The 22,581-nt window shown below is 43.5% G+C and overlaps 1 protein-coding gene across 1 annotated transcript in view; it reads right to left on the bottom strand.

Moving 5' to 3' along the window:
* Nucleotides 1-22,581, bottom strand: part of LOC139265678 (uncharacterized) — a 187,037-nt gene that overhangs the window by 116,428 nt on the left and 48,028 nt on the right. Inside the window, exons 4-8 of the mRNA XM_070882902.1 lie at nucleotides 16,392-16,511; nucleotides 10,177-10,301; nucleotides 8,675-8,767; nucleotides 8,246-8,368; nucleotides 7,274-7,366 (exon numbers count right to left, since the gene is read on the bottom strand). Coding sequence (XP_070739003.1) covers nucleotides 7,274-7,366; nucleotides 8,246-8,368; nucleotides 8,675-8,767; nucleotides 10,177-10,301; nucleotides 16,392-16,511 — 554 coding nt within the window. The remainder of the gene's footprint in view (nucleotides 1-7,273; nucleotides 7,367-8,245; nucleotides 8,369-8,674; nucleotides 8,768-10,176; nucleotides 10,302-16,391; nucleotides 16,512-22,581) is intronic.

Below are 22,581 nucleotides of genomic sequence, written 5' to 3'. Positions count from 1 at the left end.
CACAGAGAAATTTCTAAAAATGTTTGATCTTTTATTAAAACAATTCTATCTAAAGTGGTTACAGTGCATCAGATAATTAAAGGAATAGAAACTAGGACAAAGCAAGCTCGATTGTCAATGCATAAGGTAATGCAAATAGGACTCAAAGGACGTGATTTTCAAATGGGCCCACGTTAAAAGAAAAACAGCCTGCTCCCAGCCCTTGTGAATCCCTCGTTTGACAGCGGCAGCTCGCTGGTGGCATTTAATTGAGGCCTGAACCTCAAGCATTCCAACTCTGGTTTGGGCGGATGACATGGCCGCTCTATCGAATTTATGTCTGTTTTGGACAGAAGTTGAACATTTCCCCCAAGGTATTAAAACATTACACGTGAAATTGCATGTCAGTGAGATACTTCACAGCAAAGAACCCTCAAGCATTAAAATTCTTCATTTTGAAATGGTAATCAATTTTCCAACATAAATGAAAAAATTACCTGAACAAATAATTTTTATTTTTAGAAAGTCAAATAAAATAAAAAATATTTTAAAAAATTATATTGCAAGCTTATGTTTGCAAGAGGATGTTTCCAGTCGAGTGGACAAGGGAGAACCAGTTGATGTGGTATATTTGGACTTTCAGAAGGCTTTCAACAAGGTCCCACACAAGAGATTAATGTGCAAAGTTAAAGCACATGGGATTGGGGGTAGTGTGCTGACGTGGATTGAGAACTGGTTGTCAGACAGGAAGCAAAGAGTAGGAGTAAATGGGTACTTTTCAGAATGGCAGGCAGTGACTAGTGGGGTACCGCAAGGTTCTGTGCTGGGGCCGCAACTGTTTACACTGTACATTAATGATTTAGACGAGGGGATTAAATGTAGTATCTCCAAATTTGCGGATGACACTAAGTTGGGTGGCAGAGTGAGCTGCGAGGAGGATGCTATGAGGCTGCAGAGTGACTTGGATAGGTTAGGTGAGTGGGCAAATGCATGGCAGATGAAGTATAATGTGGATAAATGTGAGGTTATCCACTTTGGTGGTAAAAACAGAGAGACAGACTATTATCTGAATGGTGACAGATTAGGAAAAGGGGAGGTGCAACGAGACCTGGGTGTCATGGTACATCAGTCATTGAAGGTTGGCATGCAGGTACAGCAGGCGGTTAAGAAAGCAAATGGCATGTTGGCCTTCATAGCGAGGGGATTTGAATACAGGGGCAGGGAGGTGTTGCTACAGTTGTACAGGGCCTTGGTGAGGCCACACCTGGAGTATTGTGTACAGTTTTGGTCTCCTAACTTGAGGAAGGACATTCTTGCTATTGAGGGAGTGCAGCGAAGATTCACCAGACTGATTCCCGGGATGGCGGGACTGACCTATCAAGAAAGACTGGATCAACTGGGCTTGTATTCACTGGAGTTCAGAAGAGTGAGAGGGGACCTCATAGAAACGTTTAAAATTCTGACGGGTTTAGACAGGTTAGATGCAGGAAGAATGTTCCCAATGTTGGGGAAGTCCAGAACCAGAGGTCACAGTCTAAGGATAAGGGGTAAGCCATTTAGGACCGAGATGAGGAGAAACTTCTTCACCCAGAGAGTGGTGAACCTGTGGAATTCTCTACCACAGAAAGTTGTTGAGGCCAATTCACTAAATATATTCAAAAGGGAGTTAGATGAAGTCCTTACTACTAGGGGGATCAAGGGGTATGGCGAGAAAGCAGGAATGGGGTACTGAAGTTGCATGTTGAGCCATGAACTCATTGAATGGCGGTGCAGGCTAGAAGGGCCGAATGGCCTACTCCTGCACCTATTTTCTATGTTTCTATGTTTCTTATGGTCTTGCCTTATTCTCTTGCCTAGACTAGAGCTAGTCACTGCCGTAGGAAGTCTAAGAATCTTGCATTTAGAGGTGTGCCCATACTGCCCAATATCTAACTATAAGATAGCATAACCCAGGGATGTAACAATAGAATTCCCTTGTAATTTGAACCAAACTTTTGTGACTTTTGCATGTGCTCCAATAGGTCTATAATAATTTCAAAGAAGAACCAAGAACACGTTTTGTAAGACAAAGCAAGATATGAACCTAAGGGCTAGAAATGCAGCAGGAAGGTCTTGCCTCACCTTGAATATTGTGTACAGTTTTGGTCTCCTAATCTGAGGAAGGACATTCTTGCTATTCAGGGAGTGCAGCGAAGATTCACCAGACTGATTCCCGGGATGGCAGGACTGACGTACGAAGAAAGACTGGATCAACTAGGTTTATATTCACTAGAATTTAGAAGAATGAGAGGGGATCTCATAGAAACATATAACATTCTGACGGGATTGGACAGATTAGATGCAGGAAGAATGTTCCCGATGTTGGGGAAGTCCAGAACCAGGGGTCACAGTCTAAGGATAAGGGGTAAATCATTTAGGACCGTGATGAGGAGAAACTTCTTCACTCAGAGAGTTGTGAACCTGTGGAATTCTTTACCACAGAAAGTTGTTGAGGCCAGTTCGTTAGATATATTCAAAAGGGAGTTAGATGTGGCCCTTACAGCTAAAGGGATCAAGGGCTATGGAGAGAAAGCAAGAATGGGGTACTGAAGTTGCATCATCAGCCATGATCATATTGAATGGTAATGCAGGCTCGAAGAGCCGAATAGCCTACTCCTGCACCTATTTTCTATGTTTCTATATCCTGCAGTCCCCATTGGCAATTCCTGTCTAATGATGGCTAATTTGTGTAGCACGCAGCACACCACAATGATCTCAGTAACCTGCTGAGAAGAGCATTGCAGGCTGCCTCCAGAATGGTCCAAGCAACAGAAGCACTGCTTGAGCACTCCAATTGTCTTTTTGCCGATGTTGCTTATGGCTGTTATTGTAGCGATGCTCGGCTTCAGTCTGAGGGTTCCGAAGAGGCGGCATGAGCCAGGTGGCAACGCCGTAACCTTTGTTCCCCAACATCCAGTTATAGCCTTGTGGCTGATGCTCAAACAGGTCAAAGACACTGCTCTCATGCAAGATGAAAGCATCATGGATGCTCCCTGGAAACTGGGCACTGACTGCCATGATGCGCTTCGTATGGTCGCAGATAATCTGTATGTTCAGCGAGTGGAATCCCTTTCGGTTTTGGTAAACCTCTGGCTCCTCTTCTGAACTCCAACGAGTAAAGACCCAGTCTACTCAATCTATCATCATAAGGTAACCCTCTCATCTTCGGAATCAGCCTAGTGAATCGTCTCTGTACCCCCTCCAAAGCTAGTATATTCTTCCTTAAGTAAGGTGACCAAAACTGCACGCAGTACTCCAGGTGCTGCCTTACCAATACCCTATACAGTTGCAGCAGGACCTCCCTGCTTTTGTACTCCATCCCTCTCGCAATGAAGGTCAACATTCCATTCGCCTTCCTGATTACCTGCTGCACCTGCAAACTAACTTTTTGGGATTCATGCACAAGGACCCCCAGGTCCCTCTGCGTCTCAGCATGTTGTAATTTCTCCCCATTCAAATAATATTCCCTTTTACTGTTTTTTTTCCCCAAGGTGGATGAACTCACACTTTCCGACATTGTATTCCATCTGGCAAACCTTAGCCCATTCGCTTAACCTATCCAAATCTCTTTGCAGCCTCTCTGTGTCCTCCTCACAACCCGCTTTCCCACTAGTCTTAGTGTCATCTGCAAATTTTGTTGCACTACACTCTGTCCCCTCTTCCAGGTCATCTATGTATATTGTAAACAGTTGTGGTCCCAGCACCGATCCCTGTGGCACACCACTAACCACCGATTTCCAACCCGAAAAGGACCCATTTATCCCGACTCTCTGCTTTCTGTTCGCCAGCCAATTCTCTATCCATGCTAATACATTTCCTCTGACTCCATGTACCTTTATCTTCTGCAGTAACCTTTTGTGTGGCACCTTATCGAATGCCTTTTGGAAATCTAAATACACCACATCCATCGGTACACCTCTATCCACCATGCTCGTTATATCCTCAAAGAATTCCAGTAAATTAGTTAAACATGATTTCCCCTTCATGAATCCTTGCTGCATCTGCTTGATTGCACTGTTCCTATCAAGATGTCAAGCATTTTCCCCACTACAGATGTACTATTCTGTAAGTGCCAACAAATTGATGCTTAAAGGGTAGATCTTTGTTTAAAGGTATTGTCCATATTGTTTTTGTTTTGCTTGGGACATAATCATAATCAAATTATGCATTTGTGGTTATGTTTAATTGACTTAATTGACAACAATTACAACATGTAGTGTAAATTTCCTTGGACAGTTCAATTAGCTTTTGTGGTCTGCGTAGTCTTTAAATTGTTTCAGTGCCATGGCACAATATTTTTCTTTTTGAGAGCACATTAGAAGTAGTACCAATCTACTGATTCTAGCTAGATTGTTAAGCAAAATCTGATTAGGCATTCACCAAGTTTTATACAATTCTCTCTTAAAATATAACTCCCAAAATTAATGTCTCTGTCAAGCCTAACAGTGTAATAGTTACCTGGTGAATGCAGCTATGTGCAGTGAACTGTGAGATGCAGCATATGTTCCCTTCTGATGCCTGAAAGGAACTGGAGGCATAGAAGGCAAGTGCCGCAGTCACCTTCCCTCAACGCAGTGCAGTCCTGTTCCTGCTGGTAGGCTGTAGGTCTGCCTTTATGGGCTGACATCTCTGTGACCACCTCTTTTTGAAAGCTGCAGTTATGAGCGTTGTTCCCTGAAAACCCGTGTCCTCCAATGTGCTCAAATAGCCTCAAATAGACTTAAAAACAAATTATGAACTCACATAATGCTCAAGATGTAAAACGCAGCCTTCTCTCAAAATCCTTTTATTCACTGAACTTCTGCTCCGTTTTTCAAAATGGCGTTGTTAGTGCTGAGTGCATCGTGGGCCCAAGCAGGTAAGACTTGAGTTTTCACGGCGGGTTTTATGGCCGGTGGTAAAAATGGCGGTATCAGCGAATTTCCCGCCCGCAGCGATAGTGGGGCGTTGCACACTGGTTGACATCATAAATATGGTGAACAAAAAGGGTGGGCAATATATTTTCCCGCCTGCACATAACCGCTACCGAATTTTCCACCCTGGCGCTAAATTTTGTGTGTCGTGTTTACCACCCAAAAAAAATTACTTTTTCTGCCCAAAAACGGCGGTAAAACAGCAGCAAGTGTCTTTGTTTTTTAATCTAGCTGTGTTTACAACACAAGGGGAGGACTTATGCAAGACAACTCATGCTAACTGGCCAGGACCAGTGACCTCCCAACACAATGGGTGTGAGGCATTTATTGATTGCCAAGACAGGCTAATAAAGTGCTTATTATTTATAATTTTCAAGGAAATAACATCAAAGCCTAGCTCATTAATATTTACCTGTCTTTCATCTCAATGCCCTTTTACAAAAAAATTTGGGCAGAACTTTCAACGTCGGCAGGGGTGTAAAATAGTTGATATTGGATTAGCTGCCTGTTAAACACTAAAGTTGAAAGTTCTGACACTTGTGTCATAGACTTTGAAAACAAAACCAGAAGAGCAAAAAAAAATTGCAGTTGGCGGCGAAGCAACAACGATCGCTGTTGACCAGAAAGAAAGTTGCCCACAAAGGTTTGTAATCTCTGTGGCTTAAACTTAAGCTTTTTCGATGTTAAATTGATTGTAGCGCTTTCAAGATGGTATCCCCAGTGCAATGCAGTAGTGACATCATCAAGCTGTCTAAGCAGGAAATCACACTGAAGTAATCTCACAGACAGCAAACCATGAAATAAAAATCACTGATTCAATTTACTTTAAAAAAAAATTACAGACGAAATAAAGATTGGGACATACATGTGGGGTTAAGGTAGAAGATGAAATATCATAAATAAACTTTTTCATGGTGACCATGAAACTACCAGATTATCGTAAAAACCCATCTGGTTCACTAATGTCCTTTAGCGAAGGAAATCTGTTGTCCTTATCTGGTCTGTGACTCCAAACCCACAGTAAAGTGGTTGACGCTTAACAGCTCTCTGAGTTGTACCAAACTGCTGCAAAGAAGTATCACCACATGGACTGCAGCGATCCAAGAAAGAGGCTCACCACCACCTTCTCAAGGGCAAGTATGGATGAGCAATAAATGCTGGCCTTGCCAGTGATGCCCACATCCCCATAACAGATAAAAATAACTTGACATTTTTTTTAATGATTTTTTAAATTATTTTAAAAATCTAATAATTTTCTATCATAATGGAAAAATTTGACATTCCACAAATATTAAATTTGTTTTTCGGGGCCAGAACGTTTGTTCAACAGTCAATACACCATTAAAACCCCAGTTACACCTATTCCAGCAAGGCTTAACTTTTAATGGGGTTGCGGTCAGTCATTCACTGCTCCGCCACAGGCTGTGCCATGGAACTCCCCATAGTGACAATCAGTGAAATCAGTCGAACTGATGAAAACCTAAGCTGTTCTGATCTAATTGCATTATTTAATGGGAGTAGTGAATAACTGACAGCAACTTCAGGATTTCCGGGTTTAGATGCACATGCGCTAAATCCTGAAGTTCCAGTCAATTTCATAATTGAATGTTATTGAATGGTGGTGCAGGCTCGAAGGGCCGAATGGCCTACTCCTGCACCTATTTTCTATGTTTCTAGGTTTCTATAATGGTAATGACAGAGAACGCTGATAGTTCACCGTCATTACCACTGCAAAATCTGGGCCATTCTCTTTCTGTACTTTTATATGCCCATGTGAATAACTTTGGGAGAAACATTTCTATAAAACTTGTCCATTAGATGGTGCAAGAATTCACTGCAGCTTCTCTCAAAGCTGCTTGAAAAAAAAATCCCCAAATAATTCATCAATATACTCAAAGAAGATTTCACCGCTAACAACCCTGAGCTACAGTGCAAAGTTGCAGACGAGTGGAGTTAGCAGATCGATGATATTGTCATTCTGTTCAGCTAACTGCAAGCTAGTTTCTTGTTTATTCATCACCAATAGGTAGAAAAGTTAGCTTTGTCTCCAGCCAACTTGATTAAGTATGATAGAAATGAACATGTTTTTTGCTGTCTGATGCTTATAAAAATATTCTAGTCCCCAGCACCTCTGTCACCTTAATAACACAAAAAAGTCAAGAAAATAGGAATTAAAAAAATAGATAATTGGAAAACATTTTTATATTTGGAATATGGTTTCATGTTCAAATATTATATGTGGTTCAAAAGGTCTGTACGCAAAAAGGAAAGCAATTTAGTAGATTGAATTTCTCTGCTTGAATCAGGTACACATTTTACCGCAGTTGACAGTGATATTTTACCTTCTCATTCTCCCATTTCTCATATTCCTGTTTATTTTGGATGTGGACATCAGACTTTTCTTGGATCAGTTGGTTATTTTCATTCTTCAGATACTAGAATTATTTAACAAAATAGCAGATTAATAAACTTCAATTTATTTTATCATGGACAAAATCTACTTTGGGGCAGAGCATCTTTGGGGATGTAATCTGGCTAATTATGTCATGATCACCCCTGCCGGTAACCTCCATCGCTGACCTTACTGGAGTATGCAGGGTCATTGGGAGGTCACCTGTTTTACTTATTATCGGGGAGTTCCCGTGACACTTGGAGTGCATCTTGGGACTAAGCCCTCCTACCCTGGAATGCTGCTAAATGAAACATTAGATGTCATTCCAGGGGAATATCAGCACCCTCCCCTGCCCCCATTTTGTAAGGAAGCCACACGGACGTTTTCTGTAAATATTACACTGTAATCTGTAAAATTTTATTTAGAAGATACCTAGCCCTTTCCCAAACCTTTGTATTGAACTTTCCATCCATTGACTCGCAGGGGGAGATCTTGACTTTGTCTGATGGTGCAAAACAGGTGACTGCAATGAACATAGAAATCGGGAGAGATGTAAACAGACTGCCGATTCGCAATCATTCGTTTTACACTATTGCACAAAGTCAAAATTATCCCACAAAGTTTATCCCAATGACATCGTGAAGATCGGCAGTGGGCAGCATTTCATCATGTCACTGCATGGAATTTTATGAAGTGATAGACAGAGTAGTTCTACACAAAATGTCTACCCCCAGGCTGCCTATTTCACTGATTTTAAAGTACAGTAGCATGAAATAACTAAGACACATTATAATATGACATTCAGGACTTTTGAGCAAATTCAGTAAGGTATACTTTTGTTAAAGTTATAAGATAGAAAGCACAATGCCATAGGCGCTAAGTGATATAAAGTCTACATTTGCATATTTCTTCTAGATTGTACCTGGACCATTTCTTCCCAGTACTTGTTATTCTTCTTTATGTGCTCTTGATATGCTTTGAGTGCTTCTTTAAAAATGTTCATCTTGTCACTATACTGCTTTTTCAAGATTTGCATGCACTGTTCCTGAGTCAAATAAAGCAAATTATTCAATTTAGTAAACATTACATTTTTTTACTCTGAACCTTTATTTTTTGATTCAAGTTTAAAACTTTTGCTTGTAGCAATAAACAATTACATTTTTCTTACAATACATACTGCTGCAGGAATGGAAACTTCTGTAATCATATATATCAAAGTCCATCGTGGGCAAAATGTTCCGTGAGTGAATCACATTGAATTACTGTATTAGTTGATACTATACTATATTTTAGATGATAAATATTTAAATATCTCTAATTATAAGAACATTAGCATCTCAGCATTTTGTACCTGATTTTCCTTTCCTGGTGTCTGTAAACTTTCTTCAATTTCACAGATGAGTTTTCTATATTTATTCCTCATCTGATGCATATCTTCTACTACCTGAGATAGGTAAGTCACAATTAAGGTAAATGTGTTTCTACCTCTGACTGCTTACACCACAAAAAGAGCACAGTAGATTCCACTTTTAACAAATGAGAATTTGCTGAAACCCCTTTTTATATACTGGAAAAAAATTCCATTGTTCAAATTCACTTTCTGTATATGCTTCTCCAACAATTCTCTCAGCTACAATAGCAGATAGAGTAATTTCTAAATGGGGGCAAACCATACTTCTGGAATATCTCCAGGTCTTAGTTATAACAAGCTGTTGTTGACATCATGGCCCTGAATTTGCGGTCGGACACTTCCCGCGGGGGAAATGCCTCCGATCTGCAAATAAAATGCCTGCATACCTGGTGGTCCGGGAGGTATGGAGACTCGCAGTCCTGGACCTTTCCGGGAACCCGTGGGTAGAGGCCCACGTATCCCAGGGGTGTACACGGTTCCGCGAGCACCCCTGAGATCACGTGGGCCAGCCCAACAATAAAAAAAGAGAATCTCCATTCATGCTTATGGGGATTCTGTATGTACAGAAACCCCATACACTTGAATGGGAATACTCAAAAAATACATCTACACATCAAATAAATAAAAAAAACACTATATATTTAAAATTAATTAAAATACCATTTAATTAAATATTTAAAATAAGTATTTAATTTTTTGAAAAATAAATTAAATGTTTTAAAGGGGCTAAAAATAATCTTAACTTATTGTATAGGTTTTTTACGATATAAATGATTGATAAAAAATTATTTTTATGTTTATTTAAACTCTTACGCTGGTAAAATCAAGCCTTATTCCTGCTTTTACCAGGCATAAGAATTTCACAGGCATTTGTTGGGCAGAAGTTGGGCAAATAGCCCACCTCTCTGCCCGTGGTTGCCCTTTTCCTGGGGATGCGTTGGATCTGTCAAGAAAATTCTTGACAGATCGCAAGTTCTGAGTTTTCGTGCATGCGATTTGCGTGGCCTTTACGGGCGCATGCAGACCTGGTTCGCACCTATAGGGGCTGCAAATTACGGCCCCACGTTTTCATGTCTCTGCAAAGCTCCCACATCACAGTCTCCCAGTCAGTAGGCTCCCACATACTTTAGGCGGGTATCTCAAATGGTCAGATCTGAGTAGGTAAGTAACCTACTCATTCTTAACAGCCCACTCGCCCAGTTTCTGCTGGATGGGTAGGGTTAAAATCAACCCTGAGATATCACTTTCTGTGCAGATTGTCTAAAGTCTGGATGGAAAAACACATGCAATTTCCTTAAATCATCAATCATTGTGACTTTGGAAGAGCTTTATTTTTTTTAATTATTAATCTTAAAAAATATCAGCATGCTACAGTGACATATTATCAAGTCCTCTAAGTAAAAAGTAATAAACATTAAAGATGATTACTGTTTTTCTTTTACCTTGACAATGTGAATCCTGGCGTGTTCATATGGAATGTAAGCCATTGCATCAGACATGAGATCTTCGGAAGTTCCTACATTCTTTCTATGAGTTTTCTTCCGTGGTGACAAATAGTTGAAGAGGACTTTGGTGTAAGTACAGAAGACAGGTCAAATATCAATAATAAGTAATATAGCATCCATCCCTTCCTCCCTCCCTCTATCCATAAACTTGTGTCTGTGTAATAATAATGAGTATGTAATGTTGCTGATTGATCCATGATAATCACGTGACAGCATGGATCAGTCAAATCATTGAAGGTTTTTTTGTCCCTCTTGATAGTTCCATATTTTTTCCACCCTCTACCTCTACTCACTCCTAGGCCCAACCTAAGTGAACCAGCTCAACCCCTCTCCTTCCAGCAGGGCAGTAGGATTAAATAGAGTGTGTGCGTGTGAAGGGTGTGAGTGTGTATATGAGAGCCTTCCATCATACACGGAGCAATAAATGGCCAAGTGCACTCTCAGGCCACTACTGCCCTATTTCACACTTCAAAGCCACAGATAAAATCATCCCAAGTGTCTTTACTAATTTTAATTTGATTTATTCTTAAATAAAGTAAGAAAGTTACATTTTGAATGAAAACAATGCCTCTTTGTTGGAAAGTGGTCAGGCAGAGAAGTGAAAGGCTCCAGGCTGAGGGTGAAAGGATCTCTGACCTTTTGCCACCTACTCTTGGGGAAAGCGAGTGAAAGTGGGGAGAAAGTGAATGGAGAGTTAAGGGTGAGATGAGTGACAAGAGAACCAGAGGAAGGGGATGATGAAGGGGTTGAATTGGTAGTTCAAAGGGGAAGAGGTAGAAGTAATAAAATGAGTGAGTGGTTGGTAGGAAGGGTGGGAGTAGTAGAAAACTTGAGGGGTAGGGGATAGAATGAGAGGGGAGAGTGAGGAGAATGAGGAAATGGGAAGGGAAGCACACTTTTTCCACAAGTCCCACACTAAATGGAACCTGCAATGACCAGCTGTTCCTGTCCTTTTCACCTACCATCCACCATCTCCCACCCTGAAGGAAACCAGAAAAAAAATACAAAGATAGTAGCAGAAGACAGAGAGAAAGCCAAGGGAAGAATTAGGGAGTGAAAAGCAGATGAGAAAGAGAAAAATACAGACAGAAGCAGAAGAGAAGAGGCAGAGAGAGAAAGAACTATAGCATTTATATCGTGACTTTTGTCATGTATCCTACATGGCTACTGTTGGTACAAAATCAAGGTGTGCCACCAGAGGGTACTGCAGTGGGAGACTCGTAGGTTACCTGTACAGGTGTGCCTGGCCTAGTATAAAAGGCAGGCCACCAAGTGTGATCCTCACTCTGGAGTTAAAAAATAAAGGACTAAGGTCATTACAGTTCAAGTACAACACATTGCCTCGTGAAGTCATTATTAGAGCATCTGAGGACACAACAATTGGCGACGAGATTACGAACTTTCACGGGAAAATGGCTACCCTTGGTACGTTGCAGCAGTTCGCCGATGGTGATGATTGGAACGCCTTTGTGGAGAGGCTCGAACATTTCTTCACATCAAACGACCTGGCAGGAGACAACCCAGCCACAGTAGCTGATAAGCGCAGAGCCATCTTGCTAACCAGTTGTGGGCCCACCGTCTATGGCCTCGTCAGGGACTTGCTGGCACCAGCGAAGACAACGACCAAGACGTACAAGAGCTCGTAACCCTGATCCAGGAGCAACTCAAGCCCAAGGAGAGCATCCTCATAGTGACCCACCGACGGGCCAAAGGCCAGCAAATCGCGGAATACGCCGCGGACCTCAGAAGGCTGGCAGCGCCATGCGAGTTTGGCAACCACTTCAACGAAGCGCTGCGGGACATTTTTGTCATTGGAATTGGTCATGAGGGCCTTCTTCACAAGCTACTGTCGGTGGATACCACAGTCACACTGCAGAAGGCCATCTCCGTGAGCCAGGCATTCATGACCTCGACCTGTGGCTCTAGGCAGATGACTCACCCTCAGGACTCAAACCCGGCAAGTACTGTGCATAGACTGGCGCCGTTTAGAGGCTGGACTATAGAGTGCGAACCCTCTCAGGGAAGAGAGAACAGGCCCCCGAGACCCTTAACTCAGAGTCCGCCGAGGGGGGCTAATCGAGTAGCTCCATGCTGGTGTTGTGGCGGGAATCACAGGGCTCACCAGTGCCGCTTTAAAGACTATGTATGCAAAGGCTGCAGCACAAAGAGCCACCTCCAGTCAATGTGTAAGAGAAATATGACTCACTGTGTCGATGAAGAGTCTGCATATGGCCATGAATCCACCACGGATTATGAAACGATAGGCAGAGAGGCAACTCAGCCCCACGATGAGGTACATAGCATGTTTACCTGCACCACCGAGTGTTCCCTGATGAAGATGGAAGTCGAGATTGATGGTGTTCCAGTCTTCATGGAGGTGGACACGGGGGCGAGCCAGTCTGTAATGACTCAAGAAGCCTTTAAGAGGCTATGGGACAATCAAGCTGAACGACCCAAGTTGGTCCCGGTTCAGGCAAAGTTACACACCTACACCAGTAAAATTATCCCAGTCGTTGGTAGTGCACATGTAAAGGTACTCCATGATGGCACGGTACACAAGTTACCTCTGTGGATTGTTGCACGTGATGGACCAACGCTGCTCAGCAGAAGGTGGATGGAGAAGATCTATTGGAAGTGGGAAGACTTCAACCCTCCAGCAATTGATGTCCTCCGCGGTCGGAGGCATAGCAAGCCCTCACATGAGGGTGGACCCGGCACCAGAGAGCAGACCAGTGCAGCACCCGAGGCATAGACCGCTCAACATGACTGCGTGGAGATGATCCCGCTGAGACAACCCGAACGCACCTTCCAGGCTCCAGTGGCAGGACTCCGGAGGAAGATAAATCGGATCCAAAGGCAACTTCCCAGCTTCGGTGGCAAAACCCGGGGAGAAGAGGATCACCGCAGTCGACATTGTGGATGGAGGAAAGATGGCGCCCAAACCACAAGGTGAGGTGCTAATGGAGCAACACGTGGCACCAAACGGAGAAGAGGATTGGGGTAAAGCAAGCAAGGCTCTCTTAAAGAAGGCCTACAACCTACTACAATTAAAGGGAAAGTTCCACACACTCAAGCAATGTAATAGCAACTGTAAGTGAGAGACAAAATGTGTAACTGATGATCAGAGTTATGTATATGCAATATGTAGGAAAAGTCACGCGATCATGTAAAATGTGTAATTGATTATCTGAATTGTGTACATGCAACCAGCGATGAAAAGTCACGCGATCGCGATCGGAGCTACAGAGTATCCACCATAAGTAATGAAAAGTTGTGCGATGTAGGATTTCAACTGCACGCAGCCAATGCTGCGGGCAGACACCCATTGGGAGCACACAGGTCCAGCAAGGTACCCAATGCTGTAGCCTTTGTCCCGGGAACCAGAGTTATGCACCATGGAGTATGGCCACAAGCAGCCAACACACATGAACTGCAGAGCAAGCAACCTCAGCAGGGCAACGGCACCGGTATCGATACCCTGCCCCTGAACGGCTCCACTTCTTAGGCACCCGATGGCACCAACCGCCACGAGCCTGAAAGAGCAGACTGTGCTGAGGCGTAGTCCCCAGACCCCGTCGCCACCAAGGCCATACCCGTAAACGATGGGTCACCTGCTACAGTTCCTCCAAAGGGGACCGGGACCAGCCAGGATCCCAAACCAAACAGCGCCCAGGCCAGTGAGTCAGCCATTCCCTGTGCACTGCTAGACGACAGCTCCTCAGGGAGCAGCAGCGACCCAGGGTTCAAAGAAAGGACAGGGAGGTCACAGGCATCTGTGAACCTGCCCAACGCTAGGAACCACGGCAACAGCCCCAAGAGCAGGCAACTCGAGCCAACCGGGTTCCCGCTGCCAGCACTGGGCACCGCGTCGCCACCAGACTGCAGGGACATCATCCAGCAGTTCTGGAACTAGTTTGTCCTCACGCACCGATCACCGCATCGATATGTATCTCACTAATCGAATGTAATGTAACCTTGTTTTTCTGAACTTGAATGTATATGAATGCAATGAGCCTCCGGCATAATCTATATGTGGGGGGGAGGGGGCGGGGGGGAGAATGGAATGGTCAGGGACACACACAAACAGCAACCACCAGCACTCTACTGCACCAACCACTCACCCAAGATTAAAACGACCTGCCAAGGGTCAATCAGATAGAGCCAAGCCCAGAGCACAGTCAATGCAGAGGCGATTTGCACTAAAGGCTTAGGGGGAAGTGATGTCATGTATCAGACATGGCTACTGTTGGTACTATCTCAAGGTGTGCCACCAGAGAGCACTGCAGTGGGAGACTTGTAGGTTACCTGTACAGGTGTGCCTGGCCTAGTATAAAAGGCAGATCACCAAGTGTGATCCTCACTCTGGAGTTAACAAATAAAGGACTAAGGTCACTACAGTTCAAGTACAACACATTGCCTCATGGAGTCCTTATTAGAGCATCTAAGGACACAACAACTTTGACATAGAAAAATGTCTCAAAACGCTTCATAGTGGCTGCTTCAAAAATGGATGCTATTAAGAAATGAAATATTATGAAGGTTGACCTAAAGCTGTTCAAAAGAGATAGATTTTATGGGGAGTCTTAAAGTAGGAGAGCGAGGTGGACAGGCGAAGGGATTTAGGGAAGGTGGGGTTTAGATGGCTGTAGGTATGGCTACCAATAGTGGGATGAAGGGAGGGAGGGATGCACCATAGACTAGAATCAGAGAAACGGAGAGTTTGGGGGTGGGGGTTGGGGGGGTGTGCAGGGTTACAGAGAAAGGGAATGGCAAGGCTATAAAGGGATTTAAACAACACAAAGGAAAGAGAGAGAGGCAAGAGGGAGATATCATATTCTCCAATTTACTATGTACAACAACACAGGACATCGATCAGTTGTCAGAAAAAGGAAAGAAAAAATTGTGATCTGATACTGTAGCCTATCTAAAATTCAAATTACTTAATCTAGGATAGTGTTCTATCCCATTAACAAAGTGGGTTGTAAATCACATTTTATAAAGCATATTAAATATCATAAATTTCTTCTCACTATATCGGGAATTCTTGGGAATCAACTATATTGTTAAAGCAAGAAGCCGTGGAAAATAATTGGACATAAGAGTCAAAGTAAAGTTTAAATATGCACTCTGATAGTAAATAAATAATTTACATAGCCTGAATGATTTAGAGGTAAAGTGCTCCCTTCAGTATTTCTGATGTTGACTGAAAGAAAATTTGGACTGTGGCTAACACGCTAAGTAGAAACCTGTCGGAACAAATAAAAGGAAGAGTTTGCACAGTGGCTGCATTAGCACATCAACTAGATAATGGGTCATTCTTATGGACAAAAACATACGAGGGAATTATATAAGTACATGAAGAATAATTTTAAAAATGCAGGGAAAGAGCAGGAAGCTTAGAATTCAGCACGTCTCGAACCTTTTCCAGTTGTGACGAAAGTTAATCGACCTGAAACGTTAACTCGGTTTCTCTCACCACCGATACTGCTGCGTATTTCTAGCATTTTCTGTTTTTATTTCAGTAAATAGCTCCGACTGCAGGTTGAAGAATCAGCTCTATAAAGTTGCTCCAGAGGGTTGCAAGGTTATCTCCAACCAAGCACCCTTCGAATGACCTGATAAGTGTTAATGACTGCCTCTTTGGTACCGAAACTTAACTATTACAAGTATGGAGTCTCATTCCTTCAGGTTTTGAATTTTTTGGGAAGATTTTAAAAATACATTTATTTTTTGCTATTTCTTTTTTCTCTCTCTCGTTCGCCAATCTTTCTTTCACCCTTTTTATTTCTCTTTCTGTACCTGATTTGATATTGAATTCATCTTCCTTCTCAGTCCTTCCTCTGTTTATTTCCCAATCCTTAAATCTCATTGGTTAAGGCGATACCTGTTGGTTGCCTTGTTCACTCAGGTCCCACATGCCCTGTTTCCCTCGCTGCGCCTTTATAAGCTCACACTTTCAGCAACTTTGTGGGGAAAAAATGTTGAGCTGAAGGGTGTAGGAGCAGGTCTAACTAACGGCAGACACCATTAGATACCCTGCATAGCAAATTCTGGCCCTATATTTCAAGGTTCTTCAAACCTCTTATGAATGACAACTTAAGCACACTAAAATTTAAACTGATATGTGACCATCATGTAATTTACGTAAGTACCTTCATTTGAAGCACTGTCATTCCTTTCTCGTGCAGTTAATTGTTTGAAGGGTGACATCTGTTTTATTCTTACACCAAATCGCTTCATAAAGGATTCTTTAGGAGGTGTGACTTGCGTAACTAAAACAAAAATGAGTTTTTACAGGCGGTATCAACCATGATTGGTCTTTCAAAAAAATCACTTCAAAAGTTTGATCATCAATAAAGTCCCAAATATTGGACTGCATTCTCTTCTTTTGGGGCCGAATTCAGCAGGGTTGGATTTCTATCCATGCCTCTGAAACCTCCTCAGGTCTTAAGTTAGGTCCCTAGATTGATGGTCAAATCTGTTGCACCTCTTGGCAGGACTTCCGCCACCAAGAAGATCTTTCCTGCCCGTTGCCAAGAGGAGACTCCCAACTGGCTGCAGTGAGACCAATGTTTTCAGCAGGTAAGTGCTGTTTGCAAAATGAAGGAAGAAGAGGTCTATAATCTATATCAATGATTTGGATGAGGAGACCAAATGTAATATATCCAAGTTTGCTGATGTTACAAAGCCTGGTGGGAATGTAAGTTGGGAAGGATTCAAAGAGGCTTCAAGGGAATATAGACAGGCTAAGTGAGTGGGCAAGAACATGGCAAATGGAATATAATATAGAAAAATGTGAAGTTATCCACTTTGGTAGGAAAAATAGAAAAGCAGAGCATTTTCAAAACGGTGAGAGATTGGGAAATGTTAGTGTTCAGAGGGATCTGTGTGTCCTTGTGCACAAATCACTGAAAGTTAACATGCAGGTACAGCAAGCAATTAAGAAAGCAGATGGTATGCTGGCCTTTATTACAAGAGGATTTGAGTATAAGAGTCAAAACGTCTTACTGCAATTGTATAGGGCTCTGATGAGACCACACCTGGGGGCTGAAATTCAGCCTCCCAAAAAGGCCATTTACCGCCAGAAAGCGGCGGCCAGGCGGCGAAGTCAAGCGGCCGTCAACTTCCGGCCCAATGGCCGCCACGATCGAAATTCACCTCAGGGAATTTTCTGGCAGTCCCCACTTCCGCCCCACTGCTGCTGACTGTCCAAAGCGCGTCATCAAAGTGTGCACCGCCGCTTGCCTGCACCTACATGGCACCCCCCGTGAAGTTTAGGTGAGAAAATCCACGATGCGCCATGTGATGCCCCCGCTAGCTTTTTCTATCGGTGCATTTTCCTTTCACTGTGTGAGCCACAGCAGCGTGGCGGCCCTTCAAGGGAAGGGCACACTGCCACGGCCACCATGTTATTTTTTTTTCGATCAGCTGGATAATTATGGCCCTGGGTTCGGTCGAGCCGCTAACATACATCCTGGCATCCGCTCTTGGGTGCCAGGCCGCTGGCCCAGCTGAAACCCTCCCTGGTGGCCCAGTGGGCCGAACCTAAACAATCGCTGATTCTCTCTCCTTTAAATGAGGGGAGAGACGTGGTGACGCACACACGCAGTGTCGTCTCTGCCGCTGACTGACACTTCTGTACCTCACCAGTACTTACCGCTGTACTTCCACCCCCATTATGACCGGATTCCGTTCCGCTCCAAAAAAATTGCCAAAGAGCTGAAAATGGATCAAGAGTCCGCCTTGTCTGACGTGATGGTAAAAACACTTGGAAAACGGTAGGTGTGCCAGGTTTCTGGTGGGGGTGAATTTCTACCCCCTGGAGTATTGTGTACAGTTTTGGTCTCCTTACCTGAGGAAGGAGATACTTGCCATAGAGGGAGTGCAACGAATGCTCACCAGACTGATTCCTGGATGGGGGATTGTCCTATGAGGAGAGATTGAGTGGACTAGGCCTATATTCTCTGGATTTTAGAAGAATGAGAGATAATCTCATTGAAACATACAAAATTCTTACAGGGCTTGACAGGGTAGATGCAGGGAGGATGTTTCCCCTGACTTGGAAGTCTAGAACCAGGGGTCAAAGTCTCAGAATAAAGGATCAGCCATTTAGGACTGAGATGAGGAGAAATTTCTTTGCTCAGAGGGTGGTGAATCTTTGGAATTCTCTACCCCAGAGGGCGTTGAAGGCTCAGTCATTGAGGATATTCAAGACAGAGATCGCTAGATGTTTGTATATTAAGGGAATCCAGGGATATGGAGATAGTGCAGGAAAGTGGAGTTGAGATAGAAGATCAGCCATGATCTTATTGAATGGTGGAGCAGCCTCAAGGGGCCTAGTCCACATAGGACAATCCCCCAATTCTGGAATCAGTCTGGTGTCAGTCAGCAGCGGAGCGGTAGTGACGTCATTGCGCATGTGCGTCACCACATATTTCTTATGTTCTTATGAGGTCTTGACAAGGCCTTCTCCCTCCATTTCCTGGCCTCAGGGCTGTACCACCATCTCTCAGTTAAGGATCTTCAACAATGCTGTCATTGATGCCATTAAGGTGCTAGGATCCAAAATCCAAGACACAATAATGACTGGTTTTAGTTTGTTTGAAGTCAGATGCCAGAGAACCATGAATGATGGATTCAAAGGTCTGCAAGTTTGTGATCAAGCAGAGTTTGCGCTGTCATGCAGAATTACACTGCAAGAAGAATCTGGAGATCGAAGCATAGGAACTGCATAAATGTCAGAAAGAAGTCCTTGAATCAGATCCCCAGAGCCATTATAGGCATTTCAGGCACTCAGTCAGAATCATCCCAATGCAGCATACAGAAACGCTCTTCTGAATTCTCCATACCTACTCCTTTTATTATTACATTATATAGGAGTACATCATATAGGAGTAATATCACAGAAAAATCACAGTGCACTGCTAATAACACATTATGAAGCACTATGACACATCACAGTAAGCAAACCATCATTTTTTTTGTAAAGACACACACATCATCTTAAGCTTTGTAGTTATTTATTAAATGTATGTTTTCAAATCAAACAGTATTAATAATGCAAGATTGGTTATAAAAACATAGAAAATATGTCTAATGAAACATAAAGGTAGACTTAGGAAAGGATTCCTTAACCCTAGCCTGACAGAGCACGGTTGCTTCTTGTAGTGGCTGCTCTGCTTCTGTTAGCTCCTTGTCATCCTCCTTGAATTCCTCTTCCTTCTTATGCTGTACTATTCCACCAACTCACTCCAGCATGATTCTCTAAAGACAGGGGCATTTTTGGAGGTCCTGAAGACTGGGGATTCACATCCAGGATTATTTAATGATGGTCACACACCATTTGATCATCTGTGAATGGTATTTTTTTCTGTTGATGTGCACCGTAGGATGTCACATGGGTACTTGAATGACTATATGGGTGAAGTACATGGTTGTCCCATACACTAAAAGGGCTAGGGGCCAAAATTACCCCCCCCTTAAGGTCCATTACTGCCTGAGGCAGTAATACAGCAGTAAGGCCTTTCCAACCAGGGGCAGGCGGATTGGCCAACCCATCAGAAATTGCCCCCAGGCCAGGAGCAGTGGAAACGAGTTTCCAACCCGCCCGGTGGCAACCTTTTTCCATCCCATGAGGGAAATTGCCTTGCAGGAGCGGAGCAGCCGCCAGTCAGTATCCCCGACAGCTTTGCCCAGCGGGAAGCTGCCAGTGGCTGGGCGGCGCATCCGCCCTTAAAGGGAAGGGCAATCCACCGTGGCCGCCATTTTATTTTAATTGTCAGACAACTCTGAAGTCGGCCCAACAATGGCGGCTACGGGTTTGGCCGGGCCGTCAACAGGCTGCCCGGCACCCCGTCTTGGGTGCTGGGCCACTGGCCCGGCCGAAATCCTCCCTGGTGGCCCAGTGGACGCCACTAAAGTGGCTGCAGAGCTCGCAGCAGCCCTCCCCTTTAACTGAAGGGGAGGGACGTAGCTATGCGCCAGCATGACGTGGCACGTCCATGCGGCGTGATGACACTGCCCACCATCCGTCCCGTTCCCAACCCACTTCCTCCCCTGAGCCGTCCGAAACACCACCCCGACTAAATCACACAGGAAAAGAGGGCAAAATCCCTCTATTCTCCACCCCAAGGATCGGGGCAGAGAATCTTCATTTAATTCGAATTATCTGCTCCGTTTGGGGCAGAGGGCAATTTTGCCCCCATATAAAAGCTTATCAGCCTCTCCTGTTGCTGAATCATGGAGCTAAATTCAGTGTAGTCACCATCACGGTAAAATAGAACAAATGTGATCTGAGCAATATAGCAATGAAAAGCAAATTGACTGACCCTTACCTGGAAGGGCAAAATGGTTAATTGATGTTGTACTTTTACTGGCAATATGGACCTTATGGTGCTGTATGCCTACAGATCTGGTTCTAAGAAATGATACCATTTATCAGTGGCTTCCTTTGTAAAATGTAGACCCAGATCTTACTCTGTATCCATTGAATTTATTAGGCTATTAGTATTCCCCGGGCAGAGTAACATAGGGACAGGAATCGACAATTCCACCTTGAGCCTGTTCCACCATTCAATTAGATCATAGCTGATCTGTATCTCAACTCTATTTACCCACCTTTGTTCCATATCCTTCGATAATCTTACCTAAGAAAAATCTCTTAATCTCTGTCTTGAAAATTTCAATTGACCCAGCATCCATAGCCTTTTTGGGGAGTGAGTTCAAGATTTCCATTACCGTTTGTGTGAAAAAGTGCTCCATGATTTAACACCTGAATGGCCTAGCTGTACAGAGAGGAATATCGGGTAGCCTCCTCACACATTACTACTTGATGAGACTTTGGCAGCTCGGACATCTGCTCTACACATGCTGCCTTGGAAATGTTGATTTTATTTCAATATGCAAAGCTGACATTTTTACAAAGTAACCTTACAATATTATTAAGGGTGCCAGTGAGGATGGCAAATCTTTATCTGGGTCATAACCACTCAGAGTGAAGTAGATATGCAAAGGATTAAAATTAAATTTTTGAAGCTGTATGGAACATTGTTTTCACTCACCATCAAGTCTCATTGTACTTGACATATTGCAAGCAAAAAAAAAACCTCCCTGCTTTATCTCAGCTGCTGATTATCCTCCTGCTCTTCCAACATGACCAGAATAATGAGATTTGCTGATGCCGTATGCCGCAGTGTGGACTGAAACAACTGAATCACTTTGTTCGATGTCTCCTGCTTTGCGTCACTCTCTCCACTACCTTAGCACCATTTTTAAAGTGGGAATTTTTAACATGATTTGGCAGGAAGGCTACATTAGCAAATTTATACATTAACCTTTAATTAGTGCTTAAAAAGCCCTTAGCGAACCAAAACAAAAACAATAATGGCAGGTTTGTTGGTTAACATGCATTGAGCTGGTTCAATCTGATAAGGAATTTTAGGATTTTGGGCAAAAATTAACAGATGCTTTGTTAATGCGAGCAAACACAAATTAATGAACATTTGGCACCTGGGTTAGCTCTAAACTATGGTAGAGTTTCATCACTAAAGTACCTTGCAGGACACCATACTAAAATATTGGAGTAAAATGTTGACTTCACCGCCTGTGTAGTAGTCTGGTGGAGTGGAATGTCTGTCCTTTACAGAACTTCCATATCATCCAAAACCACATCGTGCAAATCAATTAAATGAAAACCCGATCGGGAGGAGCGACCTAACATCGCGAGACCTCACCGGTGCGGGACTACAAAGGCGTCACACAGCAGGAGAGCCGGAGATCGGGGAGAGCGATCTGCAGCAGCGCCAAACTGACCTGCGTGGGTAAGAGATAAAAAGTAAAAAGAATCAAAGTGTGACATCACAGCCAAGCAGGCAAGTGATTGGCCAGTTGCTTGGTGAGTTTTACCCTTTCTTTTTTTAAAACCTTGGGCATTGGTGTAAGTTAGGAGCCACAATTAAATAGATAAATTATATTTATTATCTAAAAAACTTAATTAATTAAACCAGCTGTTTACTGAGTAGCTGCTGGGTGTGTTTTGCTGAAGTTTAGAGTTTATTTCTGCTTCATAGTTCCGAGTATAATTAGAGGGATGGCAGGGCAGCTCATTCCCATGGACTGCACATCCTATGGCATGTGGGAAGTCCTGGATGCTTTGCGCAGCCTGGATGACCATGTGTGCAGGAGGTGTCTCCAGCTGCACCAACTCGAGCTCCACGTTTCGGAGCTTGAGCAGCGGCTGGAGTCACTGCAGTGCATCTGCGAGACTGAGAGTTACGTGGATAGTACGTTTCTAGAGGTGGTCACCCTGCACTTAAGAGTGTGCAGGCAGAGAGGGAGTGGGTG

Source organism: Pristiophorus japonicus, chromosome 1 (assembly GCF_044704955.1).
Source record: "Pristiophorus japonicus isolate sPriJap1 chromosome 1, sPriJap1.hap1, whole genome shotgun sequence".
Classification (NCBI taxonomy): domain Eukaryota; kingdom Metazoa; phylum Chordata; class Chondrichthyes; family Pristiophoridae; genus Pristiophorus; species Pristiophorus japonicus.
The sequence above is the reverse complement of the archived record's forward strand: the minus strand, read 5'-3'. Positions and strand labels throughout refer to the sequence as shown.